Source organism: Mobula birostris, chromosome 1 (genome assembly GCF_030028105.1).
Source record: "Mobula birostris isolate sMobBir1 chromosome 1, sMobBir1.hap1, whole genome shotgun sequence".
Taxonomy (NCBI): Eukaryota; Metazoa; Chordata; class Chondrichthyes; order Myliobatiformes; family Myliobatidae; genus Mobula; species Mobula birostris.
In genome coordinates this window covers 225,463,480-225,488,980 of record NC_092370.1, presented here as the reverse complement: position 1 = coordinate 225,488,980, position 25,501 = coordinate 225,463,480, and the positions used below count along the sequence as shown (strand labels likewise).

The 25,501-nt window shown below is 40.6% G+C and overlaps 1 protein-coding gene across 5 annotated transcripts in view; it reads right to left on the bottom strand.

The window, feature by feature from the left end:
* Window positions 1-25,501, bottom strand: part of smek1 (SMEK homolog 1, suppressor of mek1 (Dictyostelium)) — a 131,392-nt gene that overhangs the window by 60,814 nt on the left and 45,077 nt on the right. For all 5 annotated transcript variants that reach the window (XM_072272658.1, XM_072272666.1, XM_072272643.1 and 2 more), the window contains exon 3: window positions 14,267-14,365. In XM_072272658.1, the coding sequence (XP_072128759.1) occupies window positions 14,267-14,365 (99 nt within the window). The remainder of the gene's footprint in view (window positions 1-14,266; window positions 14,366-25,501) is intronic.

The window sequence follows — 25,501 nt, the reverse complement described above, 5'->3', positions numbered from 1 at the left end:
GACCAGAACTGGACACAGTACTCCAAGCGTGGCCTAACCAGAGTTTTATAGAGCTGCATCATTACCTTGCGACTCAAACTCTATCCCTTGACTTATGAAAGCTGTCGCCCCATAAGCTTTCTTAACTACCCTATCTACCTGTGGACTTTCAGGGATCTGTGGACATGTACCCCCAGATCCCTCTGCTCCTCCACACTACCAAGTATCCTGCCATTTACTCTGTACTCTGCCTTGGAGTTTGTCCTTCCAAAGTGTACCACCTCACACTTCTCCGGGTTGAACTCCACCTGCCACTTCTCAGCCCACTTCTGCATCCTATCAATGTCTCTCTGCAATCTTTGACAATCCTCTACACTATCCACAACACCATCAACCTTTGTGTCGTCTGCAAACTTGCCAACCCACCCCTCTACCCCCACATCCAGGTCATTAATTAAAATCACGAAAAGTAGAGGTCCCAGAACAGATCCTTGTGGGATACCACTAGTCACAATCCTCCAATCCGAATGTACTCCCTCCACCACCACCCTCTGCCTTCTGCAGGCAAGTCAATTCTGAATCCACCTGGCCAAACTTCCCTGGATGCCTTCTGACTTTCTGAAAAGGACTACCATGTGGAACCTTGTCAAATGCCTTACTAAAATCCATATAGATCACATCCACTGCACTACCCTCAACTATATGCCTGGTCACCTCCTCAAAGAACTCTATTAAGCTTGTTAGATATGATCTACCCTTCACAAAGCCATGCTGACTGTCCCTGATCAGACCATAATTCTCTAAATGCCCATAGATTCTATCTCTAAGGATCTTTTCCAACAGTTTTCCCACCACAGACGCAAGACTCACTGGTCTATAATTACCCGGACTATCCCTACTACCCTTTTTGAACAAGGGGACAACATTCGCCTCCCTCCAATCCTCCGGTACCATTCCCGTGGACAACAAGGACATAAAGATCCTAGCCAGAGGCTCAGCAATCTCTTCCCTCACCTCGTGGAGCAGCCTGGGGAATATTCCCTCAGGCCCCGGGAACTTATCTGTCCTGATGTATTTTAACAATTCCAACACCTCCTCTCCCTTAATATCAACATGCTCCAGAACATCAACCTCACTCATATTGTCCTCACCGTCATCGTTCCCTCTCATTGGTGAATACTGAAGAGAAGTATTCTCATTGAGGACCTCGCTCACTTCCACAGCGTCCAGGCACATCTTCCCACCTTTATCTCTAATCAGTCCTACCTTCACTTCTGTCATCCTTTTGTTCTTCATATAATTGAAGAATGCCTTGGGGTTTTCCTTTACCCTACTCGCCAAGGCCTTCTCATGCCCCCTTCTTGCTCTCCTCAGCTGCTTTTTAAGCTCCTTTCTATTCCTCAATAGACCCATCTGTTCCTTTTTTCCTAAACCTCATGTATGCTGCCTTCTTCCACCTGACTAGATTTTCCACCACATGTCACCCATGGTTCCTTCACCCTATCATTCTTTATCTTCCTCACCGGAACAAATTTATCCCTAACATCCTGCAAGAGATCCCTAAGCATCGACCACATGTCTATAGTACATTTCCCTGCAAAAACATCATCCCAATTCACACCCGCAAGTTCTAGCCTTATAGCCTCATAATTTGCCCTTCCCCAATTAAAAATGTTCCTGTCCTGTCTGATTCTATCCTTTTCCATGATAATGCTAAAAGCCAGGGAGCAGTGATCACTGTCCCCCAGATGTTCACCTACTGAGAGATCTGTGACCTGACCCGGTTTGTTACCTAATACTAGATTTAGTATGGCATTCCCCCTGGTCGGCCTGTCAACATACTGTGACAGGAATCTGTCCTGGGCACACTTAACAAACTCTGCCCCATCTAAACCCTTGGAACTAATCAGGTACCAATCAATATTAGAGAAGTTAAAATCACCCATGATAACAACCCTGTTATTTTTGCACCTTTCCAAAATCTGCCTCCCAATCTGCTCCTCTGTATCTCTGCTGCTACCAGGGGAACTATAGAATACCCCCAATAGAGTAACTGCTCCCTTCCTGTTCCTGACTTCCACCCATATTGACTCAAAAGAGGATCCAGCTACATTACCCACCCTTTCTGTAGCTGTAATAGTATCCTTGAACAGTAATGCCACCCCTCCTCCCCTTTTTCCGCCCTCTCTATCCCTTTTAAAGCACTGAAATCCAGGAATATTGAGAATCCATTCCTGCCCTGGTGCCAGCCAAGTCTCTGTAATGGCCACTACATCATAATTCCATGTATGTATCCAAGCTCTCAGTTCATCACCTTTGTTCCAGATGCTTCTTGAATTGAAGTACACGCACTTTAGCCCTTCTACCTTAACACCTTTTATTCTGCTTCTCTCCTCAAAGCCTCTTTATATGTTAGATTTGGCTTTACTTCATGCACTTCTTCCACTGCTCTATCGCTCCTGGTCCCACCCCTCCCTTGCAAATTAGTCTAAACCCTCCCGATCCATGCTAGCAAACCTACCTGCAAGGATATTGCTCCCCCTCGAGTTCAGGTGCAACCCATCCAATTTGTACAGGTCCCACCTTCCCCAGAAGAGATTCCAATGATCCAAAAATCTAAAACCCTGCCCCCTGCACCAACTCCTCAGCCACGCATTCAACTGCCATCTCTTCTAATTCTTACCATCACTATCGCGTAGCACGTAGTTTTCTCCAGCCTTGTTGAGGCCTTGGACAGACTGGGGGTTGACTGGAGTCACGGTGTCAGCGTGGCAACAGATGGCGCACCGTACATGGCCGGGAAAAAGGCAGGTGTTGTTGCGAAACTCAGAGAGAAAATTCAGACAGAGAACCCAGAGCAGGAATTCTGGAATCTTCATTGTATTATAAACCAAGAGGCATTATGTAGCAGGAGCCTGAAAATGGACAATGTCATGGATGTAGTAATCAAAACGGTTAATTTTATTAGAGCCAAGGGACTCAATCATCGGCAATTTGACACTCTTTTGTCCGAAAGTAATACTGGATACGGCCTACCCTACCACACTGAAGTCCACTTGTTGAGCAGAGAGGTTGTGCTCAAACGTTTTTTTCAATTACGTGCGGAAATTGGATTATTCATGAACGAGAAAGGGAAGCCAGTGGCAGAGTTGGATGACCCACACTGGCTTCATGATCGTGCATTTTTGGTGGATATAACAGAGCACTTAAATGTGCTTAATGTTAACATGCAAGGCCGCAACAAACTTGTTACGGAATACTACGACAGCATTCGTGCCTTTCAAATTAAATTAGGTCTGTGAGAGATGCAACTATCCCAGAGCAACCCAGCTCATTTCCCCTCTTTGTAGTCTGTGCGTGTCACTCATGAGAATAATGACAACATGGACAGGTACAAGGACAAAATACCATGGCTGAAAAGTGAGTTTCAGAATCGTTTCCGAGTCTCCACTCAGCTCGAGAAGGAATTCTCACTATTTTGCTCGCCGTTTCGTTAGGTCTACATTTGTGAATGCTAATGTTCGATTTCAAATGGTTTATTAATGGAAAGGGTGTGGCTCCCAAAACAATCTTAGCCAAAATAGCATTGTTTTTTCTCTCTCTCATCACAACTTTATTGTAGCCTATGACTGCAAGTTAATACCAATCATAAAAATAATGCTTGCTAGGCAACCTTCTTCATGAGAAATGAAATTCGTAAAGTGAAACACTTTGTAGTTATAGCAGAGATTGAGACACATAAGAGCAGGTTGAAAAAACGAAGGCAACGAAAGCTGTGGGGACACGCGCGTGTGCACAACTGATCCAGCCCGCATTTTGCCCAATCCGGCCCATGACCTAAAATGAGTTTGACACCCCTGACACGAGGAAATCTGCAGATGCTGGAAATTCAAGCAACACACACAAAGACTCCTGGTGGAACACCGCAGTCCAGGCAGCATCTATAGGAAGAGGTACAGTCGACATTTCAGGAAGGGTCCCGGCCTTGAGTTAACTACGGTGTCATGGACCACACATAGCCAAGGAGATAAGATTTACTTTCCCAAAAGGACATTAATAAATGAGATTAGCTTTTTTGACAATCCAGAATTCTCACATTCATTGTCAATGATATTTGCTTTTTAATTCACAAGTTACTTAGCTTCTTGGAACTGTTGGGATTTTATACTCTCCAGAGTATATTTGGACAAGGACTCAGACTTCAGGCCTCAGAATGCATTACTGTATTCCAAGAATTCCCCGTAATAGACTTCACTGGAACAAAACATGGATAAGGGAAGACTGCAGAGAGGGTGGGGGTGAGGCAGTATTGTTTTTTATATACATAGATATGGGAGGAGAGTTCAAATAATCAACCTTAAATAGTCATCCTTACTCGTCTTTTAAAATGTTTCAGCTTCTGAATGCCAAATAGCAAACTTCAGTATTCCTGAAGTTGAACGGGGCAACCCCAAAACAGGATATCAAAATTCTCGATGCCATATTAATTGAAATACAAGACTACTACATAGTTATCATATAACAATAAGACATACAACAGCACATCTTATGACGACTGGTTGAGCGAGCTGGGGGTTTCTCTTTGGAACAAAGGAGTTTGAGAGGTGACTTGACAGAGGTGTACAAGATGATAAGAGGCATACAGTTGCAAGAAAAAGTTTGTGAACCCTTTGCAATTTCCTGATTTTCTGCATTTACTCATAAAATGTGGTCTGATCTTCATCTAAGTCATAACAATAGACAAACACAATCTGCCTAAAATAATAACACATAAACAATTGCACTTTTCATGTCTTTATTGAACATTGTTTAATCATTCACAGTCCAGGCTGGAAAAAAGTACGCAAACCCTAGTATTTAATAACTGGTAGAACCTCCTTTAGCAGCAATAACCTCTACAAAATGTTTCCTGTAGCTGTTGATCAGACTTGCACCACAGCGACGAAGAATTTTAGACCATTCCTTCATACAAAACTGGTTCAGTTCATCAATATTCCTGGGATACCTTGCATGAACAGCCCTCTTCAGGTCATGCCACGGCATCTCAATTGGGTTAAGGTCTAGACTCTGACTTGGCCATTCCAAAACACGGAATTTTCTTCTTTTTAAAACAGCTTGTTGTTGATTTACTCTTGTGTTTCAGATCATTGTTTTGTTGCATCATCCAACTTCTATTAAGCTTCAGGCGATGGGCTGCATTCTCCTGTCTTCATAAAATTTTGAATTCATTGTTCCCTCAAAAAAATGCAAGCTGTCCAGGCCCTGAAGCAGCAAAGTAGTCCCAAACCATAAACACGAGGAAATCTGCAGATGCTGGAATTTCAAGCAACACACATAAAAGTTGCTGGTGAATGCAGCAGGCCAGGCAGCATCTCTGGGAAGAGGTACAGTCAACGCTTCGGGCCGAGATCCTTTGTCAGGACCATGATGCTCCTTCCACCATGCCTCACAGTTGGGAGGAGGTTTTGGTGTTGGTGTGCAGTGCCTTTTTTCCTCTAAATACAAGTTTCCCCCGCTATCCGAAGGTAGAGCGTTCCTATGAAACAGTTCGTAAGCTGGAATGTTGTAAAGTGAATAAGCAATTACCATTTATTAATATGGGAAAAATTTTTGAGTGTCCCCAGACCCAAAAAATAACCTACAAAATCATGCCAAATAACACACAAAACCTAAAATAACAGTAACATATAGTAAAAGCAGGAATGATATGATAAATACACAGCCTATAAAAGTTAGAAATACTTTTCTGCAAATTGAAGCACTGTCTAGCGCAGCAAAAATCTCACAGCAGCACTCCGGTGGAAGCACTCTCGGCAGAAACATTCTCTCCAGTAACCTTTAAGCTATGAAGCTGCCAAATCATACCAAATAACACGTAAAAATACACAGCCTATATAAAGTAGAAATAACGTATGTACAGTTTCACTTACCGGAATCGGGAAGACACAGTTTCCTCCAAACTCCATTTCTCATCGAGACCGTTAGCCTATCGAGAGCATCTCCAATGTTGGCGATTGCCAATTTTATATTGTATTCTTTCCAGGTCTCTCACAAAGACGCTTCCGAGTTATCCTCTCTGTCAGTGATACTTACAACAAAACGCATCACGTTTTGCATATAGTAAGCCTTAACTGTGGCTATTAGGCATTGGTCGCATGGCTGCAGCAACGATGTCGTATTCGGCGGTAAGAACACAACACGAATGTTACCGCCATACTCGGTAATGCCAGGTGAATGAGCAGCACAATTATTGACGATCACAAGACACCTATTAGCGAGATTATTTTCTCTACAGTATTTTTCAACAAAAGGACTAACATATCCACTCATGTACTCAGAAAAAAGCACTTGGGTATTCCAACCACTTGGATGTGAACAGAACACAACGGGAAGTGTTTTCTTATCAACGTCTTTAAGTGCCCTCGGATTTTCTGAATGGTACACTAGTAGAGGCTAAAGGACAGCATCACCATTGGCGTTAATAATAGGCATTAGGGTAAACCTGTCCTTCGATGCCTTGTGTCCCTTAGCCTGCTTTTCTTCTATCGAAATAAATGTCTTGATTGGCAATTTTTTCCAATAAATTGCAGTTCCATCACAGTTAAACACTTGCTTATACAAATAACCACCTTCTGTAATTATTTTCTTCAGTTCTGCTGGGAGCTTTTTGGCAGCTTCAGTATCAGCCGAAGCACTCTCTCCGGTAAATGTTAAACTATGAAGCTGAACCCACCTAAGAAACTGATCAAACCACTATGACTACCCTTAAATTCCACTTTTGCAACACTTTCATCACCAACCTCCAGTGCTTTCTGTTTCAGCTTATTAAAAAGACTGACTGATTTCTCCTTAAGTATGAGAAAACTTAACGGAACACCACGCTTTGTACACCCATCAATCCACTCAAGCAAAAGACTTTCCATGTTATCCATTATTGGATGTCGACTAAGAGAGACCACTTTGCTACGAGCAGAACCAACAGTAACATCGGCAGCTTTCAAAATTCTTTCTCTCTGCATATAAATAGTGCGAATGGTGGACGCAGGCAAGTTCAACGCACGGACAATGTCCTTACTTCGTTCACCACGATCGAAACGCTTAAATTATGTCTAGTTTTATGCTAAGTGTAACACCCTTACGAGCCCTTTTAGGTTTTTCTGATACCTTAAAACTCATCTTGCTAACGAATGCACAAAATAAATCGAGATAAAGCACGTGTTTAAGCAATGCCGGCTAGAATGCAGTTCCGGGGGAGGAGCTTGGCTGTTCGGGCGTGCGCTGCCTTTTTTCATAACAGTGAAAACACCTTCTGTTAGCGAAAACAGGTAACTAATGTAGGTCTTTCATAACAGCGAGGTGTCGTAAAGCAGACGTTTGGAAAATGGGGGCCACCTGTATAGAGGTGTGCATTTCTGCCCAAGAAGTTCAACTTTTGTCTCATCTGTCCACAGAATATTTTCCCAGAAGCACTGTGGAACATCCAGGTGGTCTTTTGCAAACTTGAGAGATGAAACAATGTTTTTTTTGGAGAACAGTGGTTTCCTCTATGGTATCCTTCCATGAACAGCATTCTTGTTCAGTGTTTTCCTTATAATGGATAGGTCAACAGAGACTAGCAAGTTCTAGAAGTATTTTGCTGTTACCCCTGGGTTCATTTTCACCTCCTTCAGCATTGCACATTGTGCTCTTGGTGTGAATTTTGCAGGATGCCCACTCCTAGGGAGAATAGCAACAGTACTGAATTTCCTCCATTTGTAGACAATTTCTGTTACTGTGGACCGCTGAATGCTCAGGTCTTTAAAAATGCTTTTGTAGCCTTTTCCAGCTTCATGCATCTCTACAATTCTTCTTCTTCTAAGGTCCTCTGAAAGTTGTATTGATTGAGGCATGATGCACATAAACAGATCCTTCTTGAGAAGAGCAGGTTCTGTCAGTAACCAGACTTTGTGTTTTTTTTTTATAGGACGGGGCACCTCTACCACCCATACTATCGATCTCATTTCATTGATTGGAACCACCTGACTGCAAATGCCTTCTGCAAAGGCTATTACCCCAGACCTTCACATACTTTTTCGAACCTAGACTGTGATTGTTTAAATGGCATACTTCGTATTGACGAAAAGTATAATTCTTTGTGTGTTATTAGTTTAGGCATATTGTATCTATCTATTATTGTGACTTAGATGAAGATCAGATCCCATTTTAAGAGTAATTAATGCAAAAAAATGTAATTGCAAAAGGCTATCCCATAAGACATGGGAGCAGATTAGGCCATTTGACCCATCGAGTCCGTTCCGCCATTCAACCCTGGTTGATCCTTTTTTCATCACCTCAGCCCCACTCCCCTGACCCTGCCTGTAACCTTTAATGTCATGGCCAATCAAGAACCTATAAATCTTTGCCTTAAATACACCCAAAGACCTGGCCTCCACAGCCGCCTGTGGTATCAAATTCCACAAATTCACCATCCTCTATCCTGAGACTGTACCCTCTTGTCTTAAGACTCCTCCACCATGGGAAACAGTGTCTCTACTCTGTCTCGGCCTTTCAACATTTGAAAGGTTTCAATGAGACCCCTCTCATCCTTCTCATTTCCAATGAATACAGGCCCAAAGCCATCAAACGTTCCTCATATGATAACCCTTTCATTCCTGGAATCATCTTTGTGAACCTCGTCTGAACCCTCTCCAAAGCCAGCATATCTTTTCCGGGATAAGGAGCCCAAAACTGTTCACAATACTCAAGGTGAGGCCTCACCAGTCCCTTATAAAGCCCCAGCATCACATCCCTGCTTTTATATTCTAGACTTCTTGAAATGAATGGTAACACTGCATTTGCCTTCCTCACCACTGACTCTATTTGCCAGTTAACCTTTAGAGTGTTCTACACATGGACTCCCAAGTCCCTTTGCATCTCAGAATTTTTGATTTTCTCCCTGTTTAGAAAACAGTCTACACATTTATTTCTTCTACCCCAAAGTGAATGCCCATGAATTTTCCAACATTGTATTTCATTTGCCACTTTCTTGCCCAGTCTCCTTATCTGCAAACTTGGCAACAAAGCCAACTATTCCATCATCTAAATCATTGATATACAGCACAAAAAGCAGTTCCAATATCAACCCCTGTGGAACACCACTAGTCACTGGCAGCCAACCAGAAAAGGACCCTTTTATTCCCACTCTCTGCCTCCTACCAATCAGCCAGTGTCCTAACCATGTCAGTAACTTGCCTGTAGTACCATAGGCTCTTAACTTGGTAAGCAGCCTCATGTGTGGCACCTTGTCAAAGGCCTTCTGAAAACCCAGATATACAACATCCACTGCATCCCTTTTATTTATCCTACTTGTAATCTCTTCAAAGAATTCCAACAGGTACGTCAGGTAAGATTTTCCCTTAAGAAAACCACTGACTTTGTCCCATCTTGTCCTGCGTCATCAAGTACCTCATCCTTAGCAATTGACTCCACCATCTTCCCAACCACTGAGGTCAGGCTAACTGATCTCAAATTTCCTTTCTGCTGTTTCCTCTTTTCTTTAAGAGTGGAAAGACTCTTCCCAGTTGCAATTTCCCAGTCCTCCAGAACCATGCCAGAGTCCAATGATTCTTGAAAGATCATTACTAATGCCTCCACAATCTCTACTGCTAACTCTTTTAAAACCCCATGGTGCAGTTCATTTAGTCCGATGACTTATGCACTTTAGGTCTTTCAGCTTTTTTGAGCACCTTCTCCCTTGTAATAGTAACTACACTCACTTCTCTTCCCCCACACCCTTCAACACCTGGCACACTGCTGGTGTCTTCCACAGTGAAGACCGATGCAACATACTTATTTAGTTAGTGCAACAAACTTACATTCAATACTCTTAAAATGGTGTATACCATAGTAATATGCAACAATTCTTGGACACGGGAAGACAAAAACACTGTGGCATTCTTGATGAAAATAAACAGTGCTGAAAATAGCCATTACATCATTCTACACCAACAGCACCATTTTGTTATTTCAAAGTTTTAATACTGTAATTAAACCTACTCTTGTTACAATTTTAGCCCATGTCATAAATTTCTCTTCCCACCCCACCCAAACCTACTCATTTATTATTTTTTAAACAAAGAGTAGAGCAAGGTGATGTAGTCATAAAGAAATGAATGCCCTTTTTTTTTGAGCAGAAAGGCCACGGCACAGGTACAGTTTCTACTCCACTGGCTGAAAAGCAAATCTTTCAGTATCAGGAAGAATTTACTGCCTTGCCACACTTCCCCACACCACAGCATGTTGCTGAACCACCTTCAGGACCATTGAATACATTAATTTTGTGCATTCATTCCTATAGAACAGCCTTCACGTCCCAATTTCCTACTTCACCTGGGACAGATTCCTAGGCTTTCACTGGTATTGCACATTCAAAGTAGTTTATACAGGGGGCTGCTGAAAACAGCCAGATGAAGTGGGTCTCGATCAGTAAAAAAGAGATTAATGATCAAGCTCAGGTCTCATTGCCAAGATTGCTGTTCAGTAATGATCATAAACTACTGGATGAACCACAATCTTCAAAGGACAGAAGGGGACATAGGCACTGAATGGTCCATCACAAAGTCCATCAAAATACTCAACAGACACCATAGGGGACATCTTAAAAAGGTAGCATCTATCATGAAGGAACCTCACCACCTAAGAACTGCAATCTTCTTGTTACCACTGTCTGGGAGGAGGTTAAAGGTCTGAAGACCCACACACAATGAATCAGGAATAGCTCCTTCCCCTCTGTTATCAGACTTCTGAATTGCCCATAAACCTCATTGTTCCTCTTTCTGCAGTATTTATTTTGTTATTTATAGTAATGTTACACCTTTGCCCTGTACTGCTGTCACAAAAGAACAAATTTCCATGTCATATATGCCTGATAATAAAGCTGATTCTGAGGGCAGGAGATACCTGATGGTGCAGGAACATGAGCAGCTTGTGAGGTTAATATGGAAAAGCCATCTGCACTGACTTGCAACTTGGCAGCAAGATAAAGAATAACTACAAGATAATTAAAAACCACGAAGAGTCAAGGTATTCTACGTATATGCATAATATAAATAAAGTCATGAAAATATTCCCCACAGAATGGTAGAAGTCACTGCTCCTCATTCATTAAAATTGTAATCCCAGTAATCTATCTGATGAACCTACCACACAGTCTCCCAATCACAATATGGTAGAATAACTTAAAAGATTTAAGAGAGACGGGTCAGCTTCAACTCAAGGAGTTGATGCTGGTAGAGTGGGCCAGGTGGATTGAGCTGTAGCTATTTGATTCTAACTGTACCTAATAGAACCACAACCTTCAACACAGATCTGTAGCTGGAATTTAAATCTATAGTGTATCGTTTAAGTAATAATTCTGAATCTCTTCTTTGGATGTGGTTTTCAAAAATACCCTACCAAAAGCAAGATATATTTAAGCCAGAACAGTGGTATTAATATTGAAAACTAAACTTTATTTTCAGCAGCAATTGACACCTATGACCTTTACAAAATGTCACACTTTGCAGACAAATTCAGAGACTTGGATGAAAACAAAGACAGGCTGTCGTAATTGATAGCCTGGTCACGGAGGATCAACGGAATTCCCAATTCTAAAATAAATGTATTACATGCAGTTAATCAATACTATTCTCAAATTAAACCTCCTAATTTGGAATTTACAATATTTTGGAAAGTTAATGCCAAACAAAGAGGAATACTGTGTTCAGAAAAACATTGAATAAAAAGGTTTTTGGTATTTGGGTGTCACTACATTAGCATGATTAAATTAAAAAGACAAATTGAATAACAGGCAGTTTGTAAAATTTGTACTTTTAGCACATTTTTAAAACTTATATATGGGGTTATGAATACACTGGAAACAGAAATATTCAGAGACAGCATGTAACCAGTAACGTAAGTAGAAGTGGGAGTAAGCTATTTGGCTACATGTGTCTGATTATGCTATTCAGCAATGTTATAGCTAATTGTTTTTACCACCCTGACACTTTACTGCACAAACTCCATTTCAAGTCCTTTAATACCTACAACTCATTTTCTGGAATACGTCCAGTGACTTTCAATTAATTGCAAAGATTTATTACATTCTGAGTGAAGAAATCTCTTTTCATCATCTTGAATGGATGCTCTCTTTATTTTGTACATCGTGATTCCCAGTTCCAAAAGGGAAACATCAACCACACATCAACCTAGTTAACTCGCTTAAGAATTACGCTTCAAGATCATCCCTTATTCTTTTAAACTCAAGAGTGCTCCACCACTCCTCATCCATCAAAACTGCAATTCCAGTAATCGATCTGATGAACCTGCTGCACGCTCTTTCTAATCACAAGTAGATACTTCCTTGGGTAGGGAGGCCATACTTGCCTACAAAATTCCAGATAAGATCTTACATGGCCTCATAGAACTTGAATAATATCTCCACTTTTGTACTCCAAGTTCCTTCAATAAAGACCAATATACTGTTTTCCATCCTAATTGCTTGCTGTATCTGCACATTAACATCAGGGATAGATACCAGAGTCCCTCTGAAAAGCAATACTTTCTAACTAAAAGAAAACATAAGAAAGTAATTTTTTCTTCTATAAGAAGTGGATAACCTCACATTTAACACACTACATTCAATCTTTGGAATTCATATTCGGTTTTATTATATATAGCTGTACTTCAAGAATGTCGCTGTATGCAACAGGACCAAGTAACACAAGATCTATTGACTACGGGAAGTAGCCAGAATTATTCTGCACAGGAGAAGAATACCTTGGGAAAATTTTACAGGCATTAGCCGACTGCTATTTTTATTATTTACATTATTAAATCTAAAGGATAATAGATAAAAAACTGCCACATGGATCAAAAGGGAAGTTGCACTGGCAAAATTGAATATCCAATGAATGACATTATCAGCTTGGAAGTATAATTTTCTATTTTATATCTAAGACACCATTAACTTGATCTCCAATACCAAAATAGCCATCTTCTGCATAAAACTACAGAAGGTAGAAATTAGGTGCAAACCATTATTGGTAATTATATTTAATTTGGTTCACACTTCTCGGTAGCAACACAGCATAAGTCCTGCCCTAGTTGCTCTGAGGGAACGAAGTGTTAAACTTCATAATTTGGACTTCCATAAATGCATAGACTTGACTTATCCAGAAATCTTTGAAGGGCATCAATGAATTTCAAATAAGCATTTACTTAATTCAATTTCACAAAGTCAATGACAGATTCTAATTTAATTCCAGCAAGCTTCTGTAATTTCCTTTAGATTCAGCCCAGGAAATATAACCAGAAGAAATAACTTTGCTCCACAGAATTGCTACATTAATTGATTTGAGTCCATTCCACTCAATGATGAGGAATGTCCTGTTATTAATCCCAAACTTGCCTTCAATGAGCTTAAACTCAACAGCATTTATCACATTCTCACAATTTAAAGAGTAATTAATGAACTAGTTCCAGTGGTCCCCACTGTTGATAGTAACGCCAATTCAAATCCCCGTTGAATGTAAATTCAGCTAAACAAATACATCTATAAATTTATACACACAACAGTATGTTCATGGCCATTCATATTATAGAAATTTACTGAGAATTCACAAATCGCTAATCAAATCTGAGTTATGGAATAAATTTCGTTCTCACAGAATTTAAGTGAAAAAAGACTTTTTTCTAACTTGCATTTCTTGACACAGGAACAGATGACATGGACTTGCGTAACGTAAAATCATGATACAAACTATTTTCTAGGACCCACCATGATGCAGGGTATGGCAAGTGAGAGGAATAAGTATTTATTAAGAGTTTGATTTAAAAATACATTAACCTTGTGCAATAGAGAGAAAACTGGCATCTAAAAAATCAAAGGAGGCGAGACTCCAGCTGCTGGCATACACGAGGAAGTGTAAATAGTAAGATTTTTTGTAGGAATTAAGTAGGAAGCAGAGGTTGTTTCTTGGAATGGAGGCTGGTGACTAGTGGTGTGCTGCAAGGGTCGGTGTTGGAACCCCATTTTCTGTTCCACAGATGATAAACTTTACAATAGAATCCTCCAGTGTTATATATAAAAGGCCAAGACTAAATAATGTGGTCTACCAATTCACCATAAAATTAGATAATTGTATTTAATAGGATTTGATTAAAATGGTATTTGCAGCAATAATACAAAATTAGTTAGGACGAAATTTGTGAATACAGCTTTTCAAAAAAAGTAATGGTACAAACTCCATCAACATCTTGAGATGCTCACCTGGCATATCTTTTCCCATATTTCATCACAGCCTGCCTTTTCTTGAAAGCTGAGGGCCAAGTCATAGTTTTCCGCTTCTGACCACACAATCAAAGTATCCTAAAATGCATTACAATTAAGAAAATCAAAAAAAACCCAAAATGCACAAACATCAGTACAATTATGCCACCCAGTTCCATATTATGAATTATAGCAATAATAGTTATATTGAAAGTTAAGACACTGAGTAAACTCTCATAAATGAAACTATACATCCTGCAAGCATTAAGGTCATACGGGTCACCTTCGGTATATGCAAGTTTATTTCTGTTCTTTTTGCTCATTTCCCAATGAATCAACTAACATGTCAGCCTTTGGCTAGATTGTTCTCCCTCTTGGATGTCAATCTTCTTATCCCTTTCAAACTTACCTCACTAAAAAGACGCTTATTCTTAAAACTATGGTTCAACCTACATCAGTAGGTTCCTAGAAACAAGTTATCTGAGCACATGGGTGAAATTTTGGTAAACTAAAAGATAGTGGATGCTAGAAAAGACAAAAGGACAACCAGGTACTTTATAGTTCTGATCACCATTGGAAGCATGAAGGTAATAACCCATGTACTTTGTATTTATATATTTATTTTTCTTCAACTCTACATTACACCCTCCAAAATTCTTCAAATTAAAGTAAGTATACAAAGTGTAACATGTGTAATTGTTGTGACTGCCATTGATTATCCAGACTCCAAATGATTGAAGCAAGGAGCTGGACAACCACCTGCTTACCTATTGCTAAACAAGCCTAGAGTGTGTGTCAGTTTGTTTAGTCTGAGAGAGATTAAGATAAATTTTCCATGACAATTAACATTCTACAAGTTAACTAACTAACTGTCCCCAACAAAACAAGAGCACAGGGTTAAAAGAAATAATTAACAGTTGATGCACAAATATACACTATTTTGCCAAGTGATCATTACTTTTAATTGAACGGCAATATACAAATGAGCAGCACACTGATATGGCTTTCCTACTTTTGGAGCATCATGATCATTAAAAAAAGCAGTAAATCTATTTATAACTATTCTAATAAACTCACTGGTGTAGGCGAAGGTAGCAACAGGAGAAAACTATTCTGCTGTGGGAGTATTATTTAAACCTCTTAATCATGAGCAATTTTTGTACTGGATGTACTCCAGAGCTGTGTAGACAGTTACAATATATGCAGTGTGGGTTAGTGATTACAGAGTTTCACTAATACTGCAAATGTGAAATTAAATACACTCAGGTGTAATATGAACGAAATAAGAATTGGGAGGTGGGGGTATCATTGAAACCTACTGAATATTGAAAGGCCTAGAAAGAGTGAACGTGGAGAGGATGTTTCTTTTGGTGAAGGAATCCCCGTCCAGAGGGCACAGCCTCAGAATAGAAGGATGTCCATTTAGAAAAGAGGTGAGGAGGAATTTCTTCAGCCTGTAGGCAGTGAATTTGTGGAATTCATTGTCATAGGTGGCTGTAGATGCCAACTCATTGAGTATATTTAAACTGAAGGTTGATGGGCTCTTGATTAGTAAGGACAACAAAGGTTACGAGGAGAAGGCAGGAGAATGGGGTTGAGAAGGATAATAAACCAGCAATGATGGAATGATGGAGCAAACTTGATGGGTTGAATGGCCTAATTCTCCTCCTATGTCTTATGGGCTAAATCTGGCCAAGCAGAGGCAGCATCAGCTCCCCAATATAATTGTATTGAGTCCCCAATTTTCCAAGATGTTTTTCCTTAACCTGATTCTTACCTGGATTTTAAGATTTTCCTTGCTTAATATATTCAATTTTCGTTTCTTCCACCACCTATCACCTTAAACAACACCCTCTAGCGCAAGGGTTCACAACCTTGTTAATGCCATGCACCCCTACCATTAACCAAGAGGTCTGTGGGAATCTCTGCTCTAGAGTCAGAGTACTACAGCATAGATACAGGAATTCCAGCCCATCAAGTTCATGACAAACTATTATTCTGCCTAGTCCCAGCAATCTGCAGCTGGAACATAGCCCTCCATACCTCTCCCATCCACGTAGCTACCAAAACCTCCTTTAAATGTTGAAATTGAACTCATATCCACTATTTCTGCTGGCAGCTTGTTTCACACATGCTCCACCCTGAGTGAAGATGTCCCCCCACCCCAGGTTCCCCTCTAGTTCTCAATTCTCCAACCCTGCAAAAAAGACTGAGTGAAATATGATTTTAGACATCTCTATAAGATCACCTCTCAGACTGCTATGTAATATAAAATAAAAAATTTTGCGCATCAATCTCTCAAACTCAATTACTCACGTCCTAGCAAAATCATTTCTGTACTCTTTCCAGTTTAATAACAGGGCCTCTTCAGCATCCAGTACAACTCGCCATGATCTCCAAACTGTTATACTCAATGTACTGGCTTATGAAAGCCTTCGACACCACCTTGTCCGGTTGGGACTCCAATTTTCAGGGAACCACGTACTTGCATTCTCAGGGTTCCCATGTTGCACAACACTTCCCAGGCCCTGCCACTCACTGTGAAATTCTTACCTGGACTTGACTTTCCAAAATGCACCTTCTACTCAAGACCACAAGACCATTTGGCCCATTGAGTCTGCTCCACCATTTCATCATGGCTGATCCAATTTTCCTCTCAGCCCAATATCCTGACCAATCAAGAATCGAATCAAGCTCTGCCTTAAATATACATAAAATCTTGGCCTCCACAGCTGCCCATGGCAAAGAATTCACAGGTTCATCATCTTCTGGCTAAAGAAATTCCTCCTCATCTCTGTTCCAAAACGAAGCCCCACTAACTATGAGGCTGTGTCCTCTGGTCTGAGACTCATTGGAAACATCCTCTCCACATCCACTCTATCAAGGCCTTTCACCATTCAATACGTTTCAATGAGGTCATCCCTCATTCTTCTGAATTCTAGTGAACACAGGCCCAGAGCCATCAGATGCTGGTCATCTGACAAGTTGTTCAATCTTGGAATTACTGACATGAACTTCCTCTGAACCCTCCCCACTTTCAGCATATCCTTTCTAAGATAAGGGCCCCAAAACTGCTCACAATACTCCAAGTGAGGCCTCATCAACACTACATCCTTGCTTTTATATTCTAGTCCCCTTGAAATGAATGCTAACAATGCATTTGCCTTTCTCACCACAGACTCAACATGCAAATTAACCTTTAGGGAATTCTGCACAAACACTCCCATGTCCCCTTGCATCTCAGTTTTTGTACTTTCTCTCCATTTAGACAATAGTCAACCCTTTCATTTCTTCTACCAAAGTCCATGACCTTACACTTCCTGATGCTGTATTCCACCTGCCTTCTTTGCCCATTCTCCTAATGTGTTTAAGTCCTACTGCAGCCTCTCTACTTCCTCTAAACTACCTGCTCCTCCACCTATCTTCATATCATCTACCAACTTTGCAACAAAGCCATCAATTCCATCATTCAAGTCACTGACATATAATGTAAAAGGAATCAGTCCCAACAGACGCCTGCTGTACACCACTAGTCACTGGCAGCCAACCAGAAAAGGCTCCCTTTATTCCCACTCTTTGCCTCCCACCAATCAGCCACTGCTTTATCCATGCTAGAATCTTTCCTGTAATACCATGGACCCGTAAGCTTGTTAAGCAGCCTCCTGTATGGCACATTATCAAAGGCCTTCTGAAAATCCGAGTGCATGACGTCAACCAATTCTCCTCATCTAAGTCAAACTCCATTTGCAATTTCTTGAACTTCTTAGCTGATCAAGACCCCCTGTAATTTAATAACTTACTTTATAATTTGTAAGTGCCACTGAAAATTTATTAAACTTACCCCGTATATTCTTACCAATCATTGATTTAGATGACAAATAGCAATAGGCCCAGCACCTACACTAGAAACACCACTAGTCACAGGCCTCCAGTACAAGGAGACAACCTTCTGAATGCTAAATTTGCTTCACCTTCTGAGGCAGTAAGGTGCTGGTGTGCTTACTTGGCTATAGTGTTTACATGGTTAGCCATTGTTTATGCCTACATTTAGGTGTTGAAGGAGATGCTTACAGACTGGGCAGGTGATTGGTTTCAGAGATGGGTGCATTTTTCTGCAACTTATTCTAGGCTCTGGTGCATACTCAATATTATCTCTCTGACATCCCAACTGTTCCCTAAATACTTTTGAATAATCATAGGCCAGGAATGCCAAAAAGTCAGTAGGGGTGGTTCACTTTTTCCAAGGAGTTATTGAAAGCATCCTTTATTTGTTTCACTACCTATATGGTATTGACATCAGTTTGTATACCCTGCCTGTAGATTCTAGGAATCCACATCATACGTACAGCATTGGTATAATTTTTCCAGTGCTTTGAGATGCCCGAGAGTAGTCCAAGTCTCAGAGACAAATAGCAGGGCAGAAGTCACTGCTGCCCAGTAGACCACAAACCTTGTGCCAGGTTTGGAGGTCTCAGTTACATACTTACATACTTCCTCAGATGACCAAAGAAGGCAATGGTGAAGTTTATCAATGATATTTGGATTCACTGAAAGACAATTCCTAACACATGAGAAGTGGATCACATTTTCCAGAATGAAATATAGACTTGAACTCTGGTATCTCAGATTAGAATTTTAATACCCTATTGACCAAGTTATGAAGGCTCTAAGACCAAGTTTTGGGCAGCTGAAAGCAAGGCCTATAATTAAAAATATAATGTTGTAATATTAAAGTACAAATCAAAACTATTAGAAAACTGCACAAGAATATTAACATTTACTTCACTGAAAACTTAATGAAAATGGCATACATTAATGCACTGAAGTCAATTACATTGTCATCAGCCTAGCCAAAAACTTTTTTTTTCCACATTTGTTGATGGGAAAAGATTTGACAAGTGCAGAGTACAGACAAAACTGCACAAGTAAGCCCCAAGACTGAGGATGATTGCAACATGTAGTGCATCCTTCCTTTTCTCGTCCCTCTTAAAGCTGAAACTACCTTTTAGAACCCTTCCTCAGCTCTCCCTTCAATGTTACCTCTTCTCTTCCCTCACCAAAGAAAACGGTGTCAGGTTAGAAGTATAATCAGTATTTGTTTGTGGGTTGCATCACTGCCAACAGTGGGGCAAAGATGCGACCCAAAAACAAACGAGGAATGTGGAATAGGTCACAAGTACTGGAATGCAGGAACTTGACTTTAGAGGACAATATACATGATGTGAACTTAAAACATCATTAGCTGAATAAGGCACCAAACTTACTATTGGCCCAATCAAGATTTAGAATCAAAGTGTTCTCCTTTTTAGCATTAAAAAAAAGATATTCTATTATTTGCTTACTGTGCAAGCTAAGCTGCAATATGAGATTCTTTTCCCAGTCCGTATTCTTCAAAAATTAATCACTTGCCAGCTCAACTAAAATATACCAGTAAACTTCCTGTGAGCTAAATAAAAAAGTTTTTTCGAAGTGTAAATAATGTGCTGGAACATCATGATTTTAGTACTTACATTAACTCATTTAGTTTTGTTAATAGTACTTGCTGAAATTTAAAATTTGATATTTAATTTTACTATATGTCAATTTTTAAAAAAATCCAATATAGGTGAATATTTGCTTGGAAATTCTGATCCTTCTTGAGTAAAACTGTTTGTGAACCTATGTTGTACAAGTGACACTGGTGGGGTTTGTGCAACACAGCAGGCCCAGAAAGAAGATATGATAATATGTTTAAAAACGCAAACAACAGAAATTCTGCAGATGCTGGAAATTCAAGCAACACACATCAAAGTTGCTGGTGAACGCAGCAGGCCAGGCAGCATCTCTAGGAAGAGGTACAGTCGACGTTTCAGGCCGAGACCCTTCGTCAGGACTAACTGAAGGAAGAGTGAGTAAGGGATTTGAAAGTTGGAGGGGGAGGGGGAGATCTGAAATGACAGGAGAAGACAGGAGGGGGAGGGATAGAGCCAAGAGCTGGACAGGTGATTGGCAAAAGGGATATGAGAGGATCATGGGACAGGAGGTCCGGGAAGAAAGACAAGGGGGGGGGGACCCAGAGGATGGGCAAGGGGTATATTCAGAGGGACAGAGGGAGAAAAAGGAGAGTGAGAGAAAGAATGTGTGTATAAAAATAAGTAACAGATGGGGTACGGGGGGAGGTGGGGCCTTAGCGGAAGTTAGACGTTCATGCCATCAGGTTGGAGGCTACCCAGACGGAATATAAGGTGTTGTTCCTCCAACCTGAGTGTGGCTTCATCTTTACAGTAGAGGAGCCATGGATAGACATGTCAGAATAGGAATGGGATGTGGAATTAAAATGTGTGGCCACTGGGAGATCCTGCTTTCTCTGGCGGACAGAGCGTAGATGTTCAGCAAAGCGGTCTCCCAGTCTGCGTCGGGTCTTGCCAATATATAGAAGGCCACATCGGGAGCACCGGACGCAGCATATCACCCCAGCCGACTCACAGGTGAAGTGTTGCCTCACCTGGAAGGACTGTTTGGGGCCTTGAATGGTGGTAAGGGAGGAAGTGTAAGGGCATGTGTAGCACTTGTTCCGCTTACACGGATAAGTGCCAGGAGGGAGATCAGTGGGGAGGGATAGGGGGGACGAATGGACAAGGGAGTCGCGTAGGGAGCGATCCCTGCGGAATGCGGGGGGGGGGGGAGGGAAAGATGTGCTTAGTGGTGGGATCCCGTTGGAGGTAGTGGAAGTTACGGAAGAATAATATGTTGGACCCGGAGGCTGGTGGGGTGATATGTTTGTTATGGTATATAGTATGTGCAATTTGCTATATAAAGGAGATAGCAATCTGACAAAAACTGCCTCCAGCTAGCCACCAGTTGTTTAAAAATACATCAAAACAGCTGTGCAGTCACACTAAGTGCATGACTGTAACCATAGCAACTCCCTCATTATGGCTATCCTCTAAGCAGAGAGAAAAATATTCACTGCTGAGTAACAGTTCAAAATCAGCACCTAAATTAAACTCAAACCTCCTGACCACGATCTCCCGTACCAATAAAAATTCTGACAGGATGACATTCAGCAATCCAATCTGCAGACCAAAACCATATTTTACTTTCGGTGAGTGAAGGATACAAAGGGAGGGGTGGGGAGAAAAGAAAGAAGAGGAAACTAACTGTTGCCGTGACGTGCTTCAGTAGAAAATGCACTTCAATGATTAAAAAAAACCAATTAAATCGCTAGCCTTCTTCAAAATAGAACCAAGAACAAACAATGTTTTTATCTGCATAGCTTTAGAGTGCTGTGAGATTGGGGTTCAATTCCTATTGTTGTGTGTAAGGAGTGTGTACATTCTCCCCATGACCATGTGGTGCTCTGGTTTCCTCCCACATCCCAAAGATGTATTGGTTAGGGTTAGAGTGAGTAAGTTGAGGGCATGCCATATTAATGCCAGAAGCATGGCAACACTTACACCCCAGCACATCCTTGCACTTTGTTGGTCGCTGACATAAACAGCACATTTCACTGTGTGCTTGAATGTTTTGATGTACAAATGTCCAATTAAAGCTGATCTTTAATCTTTAACAAATTAACAACATTCATTATTAATTTCCTCATGCCAGAATACACAACCAGATTTAACAAATTCATTTTCACAACTTGCCAAAGCAATATTTGATCCGTATTCCATTTTACACCATGACTACTAAAAATAATGCATGCTAAAAATCAAATTGTGAAATTCATACTTAATTCATGGCACCAACTTCAAGCATGATTAATCCTCATAAAATTTGGGATCTCCATATTTCATATGTTCTTGATTATAATCCATAGCAACAAATAACAAAAAATATACAATGTCCACAGTGTAATGGGAGATCCTATAGAAAATCCAGAATGAATAACTTGAATTTCAGTCAGATTGTTTGGGCCATTCAACACATGGTGTCCATGCTGGCTTCTTATAATCTATACAACCCCATTCCCCCTTCTTTCCTTGCAGTACTATAAATTATTGCAGATACTATCTGTGCTTATTTATAGTCATAGACATAAAAACAGGCCCTTTTGCTTCAACTACCTCCTCTGGCATCTCATTCCATTTTTTCCACCCTCTGAGTAAAAAAGTCACTCTTCAGTTTCTATTAATTTCTCCCCTCTCATCCTGATTCCCCAGCCCTAGGAAACAGACTGCAGATTTACCACTATGCCTGTCATGGTTTTATATACTTCAATCAGATCACCTTTCATTCTCCCATGTCCTACTTATGGAAGTCCTAACCTACTCAACTTCTTTCCATAACTAGTTGCTCAAGTCCTGGCAACATCCTTAAATCTCCTCTGTACTTTGAATTCCTCGTCAACTGTTTCCATCACCCTTACAAGAAGTGAGTTTTGGATAATTACAACAACATAAAAAAGACTTTCATCACATACTGACCCCTGTCCTTTAAACTATGTCTCCTAACTTTTGGGTAATCTGCTGATGTCAATAACTTTATTCTATTCGTCCACTTTTGCACATGATTAGAAGATTGCTACTGATTAAGTTTCAATTTTGTACGCCTCAATCAAATCTCAAACTCTGTTCCAAGGAGAGAACCCCCAGGCAGGAAGAACTAACACTTGTTAGAAGATAATAAGCATGAAATTGAAAAACGAATTAACAAAAGCAAAGCTGGACTGGAAGCATCACCTTAAGAAAAATAAATTTAAAAAACTTTAGAACAGGGGTTCAGTAGAAAACCTGGGACTAAAGAACAGATGTGGAAAGGGAGGCTTAGCAATTTGCTGATAGTCACAATATGCAGTTTTTTCAGTGCTACAAAACCCACTACAGCAGCTACATGTAAGGCCAGACCCCAGTGCATGACATGGGGGTGAATGCTTCAGGGACTGAGAAATATTCAACACCCACTGAAAAGGACACATTGAAGATCTCCTCAAATGTGATGGTCTTTGACATGGCTGCATTCAGCTCCATTCACAACAGCCAATCTGGACCACCATTCCTACTATTCCTGTCAAGAATTCAAGATGATTACAACTAAAAGAAAATAACAAGGGCTCATGAAATCCTATAACGAGATTCAGTCTCAAACCCATTGCTTGTGAAGAGGAAGATATTCCACGGTATCTCAGAGATGTAGTTATCATGACCTTTTTCAAGAAACAAGACAGTCAATCTCCGGAAACTAGAGAGAGGCCTTCCTGCTCTCCAAGACATGGAATTTCACTACCAGTATCTGCCTTAACTACTTCGTCCAAGTGGTGGAGGAGCAGCTCCCAAAATCACAAGAGGTATAGTGGATACTAACTTCGCTGCACAGCAATCCAAAGAAAAATGTAAAGAACAGCACCAACCACTATACATGGCTCTTCTTAGAACTTGCCAGAACTTTTGATTGTGGAAGAGTGTCATCAAATATGACTTCCTACAGAAATTTGCCCATTCTTGCTCCACAATGGCAAGAAAGCTATGATTAACTAATAGCAAGAAACAAGATGCTGGAAGAACTCAGTAGGACCTCCAGCATTTAGTCTGCTGCACCATATTTAAGAATCTGCAGTCTCTTGTGTCGCCATATTAACCATTGGGTTTACCACAATTCAGTGTGCACTAGCCTGAAACCCCAATTGCCCCAACACTTTTTCAATACTTCTTGCTGCAATGTTTCAGTTTGCTTTTAATGGGAGTGGTGCCGTTCTTCAAAACTAATATGTAGCTAGCCAGTTCATGGCAACTACATTCCAGGAATAAAGTTATCCGAACCTTAGTACTCAAGCTGCAATATTCAGTTGAAGTTCATGTATGCACAACAGGCCAAGTACCAAACAACTGTTAATGTTTTTACTAATGCCAAGCAGAGGACGGTATTAACAGTTCTGGGCATCGCTGAACCCATGACAACATAGAGTGAAGCAGAATTGATAAACCCAAGGCCGTATACTGAAACATACCAGAGGCATGGGCCACCTCCCAATCTATTCAATTGCCTGCCCCATCAGGCACCATCTGCCCCTAGATTCATACAGCTGAAAAGAATGGAAACAAACCACGGTAGCTTACTAGCACAACACTTGACAGTACAAGTGAATGGAAGATCAGGGCTCAATTCCTGCCACTATAAGGAGTTTGTTCATTCTCCCTGTGACCGCATGGGTTTCCTCCAGGAGCTCTGGTTTCCTTCCACATTCCAAAGACAGACAGTTATGATTAGTGAGTTGCGGGCATGCTACGTTGGCACCGGAAGCGTGGTGACACTTGCTGGCTGTCCCAGCACATCCTTAGACAATGACACAAATAACATATTTCACTGTATGTTCCAGACTTGCAGTGTACATGTGACAAATAAAGATAACAATTTTTGTTGATGATTACTGATATGCTTACAAGGCAGGTCTCACTTGAAGGCTGATACCCCTTCAAACTTTCCTAACCCTTTACCTGCCAAAATATTTTTCAAATTTCATAATTATTCATGCTTCTACCACCTGCTCTACAGCTCATTTCTTAAATGCACTACCTAGTGCGTGGGAAAAAAATCTTGATCCTCAAGTCCCCTTTAAATCTTTCCACTCTCACTTTAAATCTAATCCCTCTAGTTTTAACACCCCCACTCTAGGAAAATGATGGTAATTACCTAATACTCTATGCTCTCATACATTTATAAACCATTATAAAGGTTACCCTAAGCTTCCTCCCCTCCAGGGGTAAAGAGCCCCAGCCTATCCAATCTTTCCCTAATCACCAATGGACTCCCAAGTTAAAGAGACAGATTTTATGAAGTAGCTTAACCAAGATCTAAACATTCTGATAAGGAATTCAAAAGCTTATGGCCCAAGCAGCTGAAAGTTTCCCCACCAAGAGTGAGGAAAGGAAAAAAAACTACATAAACAGAAATGAAAGAGCATAGAAAACTTACAAGGTCATAAGAGACTAAAGACAAAGGGCTGCCCAAGTCAGGTAGATATGAACAAAAAAGCAACGATAATTTTCAAGCAACTACAGTGCATTGCAAAAAGTATTCAGCCCCCAGTCCTTTGTTCACATAAATGAGTATTACAACCAGGGACTTTGATCAATTTAACTGAGAATTTTTATTTGTAGATCACACTCCTTTTTCCTCCCTCACAGTAGAGACCGCCCCCCCAAAAAACCCGGGAGAATTGCAAAGCATGTAAAACTAAAAATTTTAAAACCAAAATGTCATCAGTTCAAAAGTATTCATTTCCCTTTGCTCAGTACTTGGTTGAACCACCTCTCA